Raw genomic sequence first — 11,866 nt, forward strand, 5'->3', positions numbered from 1 at the left:
CTCAACTCAAAAAAAAAATTAAATTCAAATCGAGCTATAAAATAGAACTCGAATAACTCAAAATTTTTAGTAATTAGTGAATTGATTTTCATGTTTGAGTCGATTCTCTCGACTTTGTATGATATATGTATATCACATATGAAAAAAAATATAAAGAAATATATATATGTATTATATATGGTTATAGAAAATTGTTTAAATTGGAATCAAATAGTATCATAATATTATATATATTTATAATTAAATTTAAACAGAAACTCTAATAACTCGACTTAGAAAAATTTTAAATCAATATCAAGTTTTAAAATATGACTCGTCAACTCGAATAACTCAAAAAAAAATTACACGACTCGATCCGATCGAACGCTTACCTCTACTCCCATCAAATAATCAACCACGAGATCTATATCCAAACTAAAAATGATGAACCGCCGAAAAGTATCACAACCCAACTTTTTCCATCATGAAGTCTCGAGTTCCATATTATCTTCATGCATTTTCAAGTTTCATAATTATGGTGAAGCTATTTTTTATATTTACATATTTTTGACAAATTAATAATTTACGTTATATAAACTTCTGGTATGCTCTTATATTATTTGTATTGTGTTTTTTATTTATTTGGATAATTACAAAAACTTTATTACTCAAAAGGAGCAGAAAAACTGTTACAATATAATAGCAGAGGCACCAAATGAAAGATTCCTAAACAACTCTGTCACTTGCTTGTTTTTAGCGTCGTACTTCAATAGCCTTCCCGTCGAATCGTTAACACTCACCGCTGTTTTGAACTGTCTGCATGATTAGAGGAATCGTTATTTTAAGAAAAATGAAGAACCGGAGAAAAGAGAGTTAAAGGTTGCTGAACCTTATATTGTAGACAGCACTTGCATGTGATCAGTGAAAAAGACATTTCCAGTTGGTTGATGGACATCAACAGTGTTACATGATCGGTAAGGTTCGCCATCTGCCATGGTGGAAAGTATTGTTACCAATCCTCCTTCGGGACCCAAGACACCGAATCCGAAAAACGCATCGCAGACATACAACATTTTCGTCTGGTGGTGCAACGCCATCCCGAATGGCATTCCACAATCTTTATCTGAATTGTCGAAACGCATGTCATCGCACTTTGACGGCGACATAAGTGTTTTATTTAGTTAATATTTTGCTTTTAAATTACTCCTTAATCATTGGTTTTTATGGTTTATTTGTTCGTTTTGATTCATTTTCTGTGCCAGACACTTGATTCTGGAAATTACAGTAAAAGGACGGAATTATGCAGTTTTTTCTAATTTTCGAAATCAAAGTTGGATTAGTGGGCATGACTTTGGACATGAAGCATCTGACGTGGCGATGACTTCAGCACCTTCTAGAAGGTCCAGTCAACGCTTCTAGAAGAACAAATGGATCAGCCGCACGTTTCTACAATTTGGATTTGAATTAAACTCATGTTTTAGGATATTATTTTAAATATTATATTTTATCTTATCTTTGTTTTAGGTATTTTAGTTTAAATATTTTTAAGTATTTTAATTAGAATTTTCTTCTTTAATTTAGGAATTATCTTTACTTTGTTTTTAGGATTTTTAAGACTATAAGTACCCTCTCACAATAAGCCTAGAAACATATTTCTCACAACTGAGAATTTACTCTTCTTCTTCTCTCTAGCTTTATAAAATTCTCTCTTTTATTTCCTTTCAAGTTTTCGAAATTTTTTATTTTATTTTAAAGTTTTGTTTTCAAATATGCTAACTATGACTTTGGTCATACTTAGCTAATTTTCTTTTAAGCCGAAGGCTAAAGCGAAGGCTCAATTACAAACGTGAGAATATAATGCACTTAAATCGCTTCAGATATCTCTCTTTGTTTTCTGAGCTTATTTTCAAATCAAAACGGTTTTCAAAACCAAAAGTCGGTGTTGGTCTGGATGTTATTATGGTTAACGTGGGAGGAAGGATCGGCTTATTGAAGCACATTTGACTTCCTGTGAACACAATTAGCAAAATTGTTTGCTAAGAGGAAACTGAGATCGGAATCAGTTATTGTTGAAACAACATAATCCGAGTAGGCAGTTTTTCGAACTTCAACGTTTTAAGATCTATAACATTGTTGTTGCTTAGATCAACTCACAAACCGAAATTAAAGATTGCACTTGGATATCCGGTATACAAAGCATAGTTGCAAGAATTTGTCCTTGTAGACAAGTAGCCGACTTGAATCTTGAAGTAAAGATCTATTTCGATGATCCGAGGAATTTGAGGCAAAGCTGAAGCCTAAGGCTGTTTTTACCATAAGTTTTCTTTATATCAACTTATTTTATTTATTTGTTTGTTTATTTAATTTTTATCTCATTTTATTTCTTTAAACAATTTAAAAACCCAATTTCTATCTTTATCATTTTATTATAATTATTATTTATTATTTTATCCTTATCTTCCATTTTAAACGAATTATATTTATTTATTTTATTATTTTATTCTTGTCTTTTTATCTTTATTTGAAATTATATATTCATCTAAATCAAAAAAGTCCACTAAATCAGAAAAAAACAAAGTCCCTGTAGATCGACTATGCTTCTCTATTCTACTCTCACTTTTTACTTATTAAGAAGCCGAAATTATTTTGATAGCAAACCGACAGTTATCAATCTACACAGAAAACATTTCACATGTTGAAAATGATATAATCTATGTGGGATTCATAGAGAAGAAGATTAACATGTTAGGAGCAGCATATCCGAAGTCGACAAAGCCAATGGCCAGACCATGATATTTCAGAATTCTACCATCGGTTGTACCCGTAAAGAAGTGATTGGTTCCCAACTTGAAAGCTAGTGCCTCAGGGCCACTCTGTTGAGTTAATCGATTGACGAAATAGCCAAGAGGGGGTGAATTGACAATAAAAATTTCGGTGTAAGCTTTGACAGAAAATTAAAAATATTTGCACAACGATTTAGAGTGGTTTGACTTTCTCAATCAAAGTCTACGTCCACTACCTTATCTATCCACACTAAGGATTTTCCACAAATTCACTAATTTGTCTTTCTTTTGAGGACAAAGAGTGACCTTACAACTCCCTCAAGAATTATACCCTAAATTCTTGATAACACTCTCTCCTAAAGAAAATTACAAATTTCACAAACTTTACAGAAAAACCTCACAATGTAGATTGTTTGCATAATTCTAGAACAATAAAAGAACACTCAAAGATTAATACAATAGAGCACAAAATGTGTTCTTGAAAGTAAAATGAATATTGAAGGAAAATTGGCTTGTATTTCTCAAACTTGAGGTTTGATGATTTCTCTCTTGATTCTGTCTCAATTCTTGTTGATCAATGGCTTCAAGACTTGTTTAAATACACCTTGGATTATTTCTGAACGTTGGGGATCATTGATGAAGTCAATAGAGCCATTGTTGTATGTTTTCCATTTTAAAAATCTGTTGGGAGCGTAGGTGTATCAGTACACCATCAAAGGGTATCAGTACACTCAATATAAAATTCAAATATTTCGATCGTTATTTGACCAAATGTATCGGTACCTCTCAAGGGTATCGATACACTAATTGCATTCGATGTTTCTCGGAGCCTGAAGTGTATCGGTACATTGGTTATGTAGGGGTACCCTTATTTCATTCGAAATTTGGGTGTATCGGTACATATAGAAGTGTATCAGTACCTCCCTTTATAAAACTTATTTTTGGCTCGATTATGGTTTGAAATACTTTGTAAAAATTGTTTCAAAAATATTTTAAGAGTAAAACACAATTTTACACTTAAGTAAGGATTAAAATTGATATTTGAAAACATGGAGTAATATTTTTATATTCGAATAATTTAATCGAATATATAATTTTGAATCGAATATAAAATCTTAAAATTCAATAGTACTTTTTTGTTATATCGAAACATCAAAATGTTTTCAACAATCCCCCCTTTTTGATATAACAAAATATTTTAGTAATTTTAAGATTTTCTTTTTGAAAATCAGTTTTTGAAATCAATTTTGAAAAAAATACTCCCCCTTACTTTATTCTCTCCCTTTTTGTTAAATCAAAAAGGCTATATAAAAAAACGTTTTTAAACAAGTTTTTAAGAAAAATAGACAATTGATTTATATAGATATAGTGATTTAGATGCTAAGATCACAATCAAGAGAATTGTTAGCCATTAGTCCATAAACAATATTCATAAATGTGTAATGATAATTGGTTATAATTTGTCTAAAATGTAAATGATGTAAAAATTAATGAAATCAATATAAACATGAAGTTCAAATTAAACATTCAAACCATTCAAACAAACATATCCAAAATCCAAAACACACAAATCCAAAACATTCAAAATGTTTTAATAATAAGTTCAAACTCAACCTATGAAAACTGAGCAAGGTAAGGTTTAGTCATCCATTAGTGGGTCGGGAGGCAGAAAATGTGCTCGTAGAGCAACCATTTCTAGTGTGAACGCATTGAGTCTTTCGTTCATTTCTTCATGGTTAGCTCGCATCTCCCGTTGGTTCTCCAATTGTTGAGTCCCCATAGCGGTTAAGTGGGACTATATGAGTGCAAACCTCATGTCAAATGTCTCCATGAACGATCAGAAATATGGAGGCATCAGACTCTCTTGCTGGACCGGCTCGTCCTAGGCTAAGTTAACAGGATCATCAACATCCCAAAGAAGATCTTCAAGTTCTTGATCATCAGCAGCCGGTGCCGGTGCTGGAGTAGCTCATGAAGAGCTAGCACCCGGTGTTTTCGAGGCTGAACGAACCCATTCATCTTTATCCCTGGACCATCCTGATTTACGCAAGGTTTTGATATTTATTTGGCTTTTAAGAGGGATAGCTATATCAAGCTGGACCCTAAGCTTGGATTTGATAAACAAATTACTAAGAAGACAACCGTAAACTAAGGTTTCTATATGTTTGGAAGGAACGTTGTTTATGGTTTCAACTAGTTAAGCAACAATTATTTGTGGCAAGTTTATTTTCTTATTATTTTGGATACAATGTATCCACCGAAGGTCAAGTGATCTAAGAGATGAGTATCTACCTCCGGATGGTCTAAACCACCAAGAGATGATCAAGTGAAGAAAACGATCGTGGTGATCTGACAACGTACTCACATTAGCCTTGGCTCTATAACGGGTAGCCACAATTTCTCTCTCGTTATCTAAACCCTCATTATCTAAACCAAATATCTTATCGATTGATTCGGAGTCTATATGAATGTATTAGACTATGAGATAAGACTGAATACTAACGGTGGCAGTTTGAGACTCGTTTTGGACACAAATTGCATTGGAATAGAAAATGCGGACGAGTTGGTGATAAACGACAGGTTGAAGCTGGAAAAGTTTATCAAATTTCTAAGTTTGAAGAGTATGAAGATATCTAAATTTTATATCAATCAAAGCTTGAATAGAAGGGATATGTTCTTCCTGAATATTATAAAACTCAAAAAGTTCAACAAACCTAGTGTAGAGATTTTCTCGACGGCCGGGTTCGTTAAAACAAGAATTTAGGACAGTCATTTCGGGAACATTTGGGTTTGGATTTGGAGGTTGGTTTGACCGACTAGACAAAGTCCTAGGTCATTTGGAATGAGACATGGTTTAAATCGGAATGAGATAAGGATACAGTTAATTTGAAAACACATGTATGAAACAATATCAATCCCAAAACTCAATATGAGTCCTCATTATTCAAGGTTCTCTAAAAATAATATAATGGGCAATTTTGAGAACTATATTGAAAACAATGTCTGAAAAATCATAATATGTATAGTTTTCATGAAACCAACATAATTAAATCAAAAACAAAAAATTAAAACAAAACTTTTTTATTTCAAAAATTTTAAAAAAAATTGAATTTTTTTGTGTTTTTGATGAAATTTGTTGTAGATTCTAGTGTTCAATCAAAATATAAGTAATGCCTGATGTCTATTTCGAACTAGAACTAACTAAAACTAGTCATATGTTTAAAAATCAATAAAATAGTGGTTTTAGAAAAATTACCTTGAAAATTCGGATTTGAGTGGAATGTGATGTTGTTTGCACGAATTTTATGATGCTAGCAAGATTAGGAGTTGAAAACTAGTTGAATTCTGACTTGTATTGAAGGTTTTGAGCAATATGGAGAGTAAGGTTTTGAGAGGGCAACCAGCTGAGTGTTTTTATGTTTTTGAGGGTTTTGTAAAATGAGATTTTAGGGATTTAAAGCCAAAAACCCAACGGGGTGTATCGGTACACCCGTGAGGGGTATCGATACATATTCAAGGAATGTATCGGTACACATTCAAGGTGTATCGATACATAACAAGGGGTATCGATACCTAGGTATCGATACACTTTGTACAAAAATGTCAAAAATCTATTTTTAAGCACTTAGAATGCTAACTTAACCAGCTCTAGTGGTATTGGCAACTCATATATCGAAAATTAACTATGTTCAATCAATCAAATCTACCCTTAAATTTTATTTGAACATATTATTAATTTTCACTAAAGATCATAAACTCCCCCTAACTATTAGCATAAAATACATTCAAAAATGTTATTTTTATAAGTATTTTTCATTTTCTAATTAAAAGTGCTAAAAATTATTTTAAACACTAAGTCAAGGTAGGTTTGTTAAACCTAATTCTCTCCTAAGTGTCTAAAATCATTCTTTATCTAAAGGTATTATAAAAATATCCGCTATTTGATGCAAAGTATCTACAAATTCTAGAACTATATCTCCTTTAGTGACATGATCTCTAATGAAATGATGTATTATTTCAATGTGTTTAGTTCTAGAGTGTTGGATGGGATTTTTAGTGAGACAAATAGCACTAGTATTGTCACACTTGATATTTATGGTACTAACTTCAATTACATAATCTAAAAGTTGTTGTTTTATCCATAAAACTTGTGCGCAATAACTACCGGCTGAAATTTATTCTGCTTTAGTGGTAGATAATGCAACACTATTTTGTTTCTTTAAAAACCATGAAATCAACATATTTCCTAGGAATTGACAAGTACTGGAGGTGCTTTTTCTATCTATTTTATATTCTCCATAATCTGCATCAGATAAGGCATGCAAGCTAAAGCTAGAGTGTAACACCCTCAACCTGTATCCGACCCGAATACGAGTCTGGGGTGTCACATTGACTTTTCAAACTTTGAATCTTGACAAAATTCAAAGAAAATTTAAAACTTTCATTAAAATAAGAACTGTTTATTTACATAAATTGACCAAAATAACCAAAATCGATCAGAGCATATTCAGCTCAATCAATTAGTACATGCCAACTATATTCAGATTAACCAAACACATTTAAATCGTTTATTTTCTGATCTGAAACTTTGTAAGGAAAATGCTGACCTGTCTTGCTCCTCTAAACTTCTCTTCTTGCTTTCCAGAACCTACGTGTGAAACACTCACACGCTAAGTCTATGACTTAGTGAGGCATTAAACACATTAAAGTAACTTTAACTACTTAATCATGCATGAACATATCATATCATGCTATCATACAAAACAATATAGCATTTCATGTAATCAAATGTACACATATACACATCATCATATCAATCATATAATACAATTCATATCACAAAATCATATACTTTACATGTAATATATATGTTTATTATTATCTCTTTGTTAGCCCATGTACATCTGTGAGAACTGTAGATATGTGAGTCTATTGAGGTTGTGCACTATGCTGATACCACAACTCGTATGGGGTCCCACTAGGGGCTATGATATTTGTCTCGAAGGACCTATGTATTGTATTTGTCCCAAAGGACCACTCCTTAAGAACCATATACATATTTCAATGGATCACATATGTGTCTCATAATACCCTGTAAATGTTCCAAAGAATACATATATATCCCGAAGGACCACGTAGAACCCTCGACTCTTGGCATGCCAACTATACCTCTAGCTCTTTTTACACATAACATGGGTATTAGCAATCTATCATGTCACATATTCACATGTACACTTTCATATCACGTCATATAAGCTCATAGCTTCTTTCACAGATACATGTAGTCACATAGCTTCTTTTGATATTCTCATAAGATTACATAGCTTATATCTTATACTTTGTTTTCTCATGTTCACATATATCCTGTCATATGGCTCATATATATACATCACATAGCACCTATTTCTCATATCATTACATTCAAAAGCATGTTAACACATATAATCATGCATACATACAATTTATGTCATGCATATACATATAATCATATATTCATGCATTCAACATAGGAAATAGACTTTTCACAAGTCTTGTTTCCATTTAGCACCATAAACGAATTAATATGCACTCACCTGAGCCTCACTAAGTTACAATCCACTTTTGTGATTTTTTTTCCTTTCTTTCGATCGAATCTTAACTTGATGATCGTTCTGGAACTTGTTCGTGTTCGATATCTACATAATCACATATTGATACATATCAGTATCCAATTGATATACTCTAATCTATCATTTCTTAGACTAAAAGAAATGTCTATTTCAATTTCCCCTTAAAGTGCATCGATGCATCTACAGCGCATCGATGCATTCTTTAACATGTGCATCGATGAACTACCCATGCATCGATACACAAATTACCTTCGATGTTTTCATTTTAAGGGGATGCATCGATGCACTCCTTATGCATCGATGCACCAATTGCATTCGATGTTTCTTCTTTAAAGAGTACATCGATGCACATTGAATATGCATCGATACACCTTGCCCAGAATTTGCATTTTAGCACAAAAATCATCAACTCTTCCCTTAATTCTTTTATTTTAAGCCTCTACTATGTCATTAAACTCAACTACCATTACTTAAACCAACTTATATCCATGTAAATCATCTTTAACCTCAAAATCCTATATTCTTTATAAAATTCAAGAATCATACTCAATTTCTAACATGTTCCAAATTCCATTCAATTGCTTCTAACTTCTTAATTAGACCCTTAACAAGTCAAATCCAACTTTAGAACTTCAAAAACCTTTCTATAACAAAAGTCCATTTCTATACCATTCATATAATTTCCTTTTAATTCTCTATTCTTGATGTTTAAAGCTTATATAAGCTTTCCTTAAGCTTATATAATACTCAAAGAATCAAAATCAACTTATAAATCCAAGAATTAAACAGTTGAAATTAAACTCACCTTTGTTCAGCACGTTGGAGAAGAAGAAAGCAAGAAGAACAAGAGTTTTCCAGATACTCCTTCCCCTCCCACGTGTTTATCTCTTCTTAAAGAGATAAAAAACATCTTTTATGAAAAATGACCACTTTGCCCTTAATTCCTTTAATAATTACTAATAACTTTCTGGAAATATTCCCAAATAAATCATTGAACTATTTCATTCTTCTACTTTAGTCACCAAATTCTGAAACTTTACAATCTGATCACTAACCCGGTATTGAGGATGTTACATAGAGTCTCTATGATTCCAAAGTCCTAAACTAGGAGTGTCCTTAAGGTATCTAAAGATTCTCTTAATGGCTTGTAGATGTGATTCCTTAGGACATGATTGAAATCTAGAACATAAACAAACACTAAACATAAAGTTCGGTCTACTTGCAGTTAGATAAAGCAAAGAGTCAATCATAAACCTATAAAGTTTAACATCTACACATTTACCTCCTTCATCTTTGTCAAGCTTTGTTGATGAGCTCATTGGAGTGGCTTGGGGTTCGACACTTTCTAATCCAAACTTCTTGAGCATATCCTTGATGTATTTTTCTTGATTGATGAAGATGTCATCTTTTCTTTACTTGATTTGGAGTCCCAAGAAAAATGAAAGCTCCCCCATCATGCTCATCTCGAATTCACCTTGCATTAGCTTAGAAAATTCTTGGCAAAGAGCATCATTAGTAGAACCAAATATTATATCATCAACATAAATTTTAACTACTAATAAATCTTTACCTTTTCGCTTTAAAAACAATGTAGTGTCAACATTCCCTTTTGAAAAACCTTTTTCTATTAAAAAATCTGACAATCTTTCATACCAAGCTCTAGGAGCTTGTTTTAAACCATATAAAGCTTTTGTCAATTTAAAAACATGATTTGGAAATTTTGAATCTTCAAAATCAGGAGGTCTTCTTTTTTTATAAAACCATTTAAAAATGCACTTTTAACATCCATTTGATATAATTTAAATTCATTGAAACATACAAATGCTAATATCATTCTAATTACTTCCATCCTAGCTACGGGAGCAAATGTTTCATCAAAGTCTATTCCTTCTTCTTGAGTATAGCCTTGAGCAACAAGTCTAGCCTTATTACTCACTATATTATCACTTCTATCAAGCTTATTCCTAAATACCCATTTAGTACATACAGTAGATTTATTACTAGTCCTTTCAACTAATGTTCATACTTTACTTCTCTCAAATTGATTTAACTCTTCTTGCATAGCCATAATCCAGTTTTCATCTTCTAATGCTTCTTGGATATTCTTAGGCTCTATGCATGAGATAAATTCAACATAATTACATACATTCCTAAGAGAAGATCGAGTAGTTACCCCTTTGGATGGATCACCTAAAATCTCACCATCCTTGACATAGTTGTATTCTCTTGGGTAAGTGACTTCCCTTTATTCAATGGTTAGATTCTTAAAGGCATCTTAAGTTTCCTTATCTTTCAATTCTTCCTTTGATGATGATTCTCCAACGTCATGTCCAACGTCATGTCCGTTTACAATACCTATGTCATCATCAACACAAGAATCATTCATTAGAATGGGATTATCATCGAAAACTACATGAATAGACTCTTCTACCACTAAAGTTCTTTTATTAAATACTCAATAAGCTTTAAAGTTTAAGGAATAACCCATAAAAATTCCTTCATCACTTTTAGCATCAAATTTGCCAAGGTTGTCTTTACCGTTGTTTAAAACAAAATATTTGCATCCAAAAGGATGAAAATAACTAATGTTAGGTTTTTTATTTTTGAAAATTTCATATGTAGTTTTCTTTAAAACTGGCCTAATCATTACTCGATTTACAACATAACAAGCAGTATTTGTGGCTTTCGCCCAAAACTATTTTGGCAAATTATTTTCACAAAGCATGGTTCTAGCCATTTCTTCTAAAATTTTGTTTTTCCTCTCAACAACTCAATTTTGTTGAGGGGTTCTATGTGCTGAAAAATTATGGCTAATCCCATTTGAATTACAAAAATTAGTAAATCCAATATTTTCAAATTTAGTACCATGATCACTCCTAACACTAGAAATGGAGTAACCTTTTTTGTTTTGGATTACTTTTGAAAAAGTGATAAAATGTTCTAATGCTTCATATTTAGTACTTAAGAATAGAACCCAAGTATATCTAGAATTGTCATCTGCCAAGACAAATGTATATTGTTTTTCACCCTAGCTAGTAGTCCTAATTAGCCCAAAAAGATCTATATGGATCAATTGTAATACTCTACTAGTTGATACATCATTAATGGATTTAAAGAAAGCTCTTTTATGTTTTCCTTTAGCACATGGATCACATATTTTATCTTTGTCAAATTTTAACCTTGGCAATCCTCTTACTAGATTTCCTTGAATCAATCTTTTTAAAACACTCATGCTTGTATGTCCTAGTCTCCTATGTCATAACCAACTATCATGTTCATCCTTAGCAACTAGGCACAAATTAGTCATATTTATTGAATCTAAATGCATCATATATATGTTTTCTATTCTATGGCCAATAAGCATAATCCGATTAGATGCAATGTCAATGATTTTACAACCATTTGATTCAAACAAGACATTGTATCATTTATCGCATAATTGACTAATACTCAATAGATTATGCTTTAACCCATTCACATATAAAACTTTTTCTA

At 31.8% G+C, this 11,866-nt stretch overlaps 1 protein-coding gene across 1 annotated transcript; it reads right to left on the reverse strand.

The window, feature by feature from the left end:
• Nucleotides 1-668: 668 nt before the first annotated feature.
• Nucleotides 669-1,145, reverse strand: LOC120148101 (protein STRICTOSIDINE SYNTHASE-LIKE 10-like). The gene is made up of 2 exons (XM_039161290.1): nucleotides 883-1,145; nucleotides 669-795 (listed from the first exon to the last, which is right to left on the reverse strand). Exons 1-2 carry the CDS (start codon nucleotides 1,143-1,145, stop codon nucleotides 669-671), a joined length of 390 nt encoding a protein of 129 aa, XP_039017221.1.
• Between the last annotated feature and the right edge of the window lie 10,721 nt (nucleotides 1,146-11,866).

Source organism: Hibiscus syriacus, unplaced genomic scaffold (genome assembly GCF_006381635.1).
Source record: "Hibiscus syriacus cultivar Baekdansim isolate YM2019G1 unplaced genomic scaffold, ASM638163v2 tig00110948_pilon, whole genome shotgun sequence".
NCBI lineage: Eukaryota > Viridiplantae > Streptophyta > Magnoliopsida > Malvales > Malvaceae > Hibiscus > Hibiscus syriacus.

Excerpts from the sequence above, each read along its gene's own strand:
- LOC120148101 (XM_039161290.1), bottom strand. The coding sequence starts at position 1,145 with ATGTCGCCGTCAAAGTGCGATGACATGCGTTTCGACAATTCAGATAAA. Across the intron at positions 796-882 it reads ACTGATCACATGCAAGTGCT|ACAGTTCAAAACAGCGGTGA; the intron begins GTCTACAATATA and ends CTAATCATGCAG.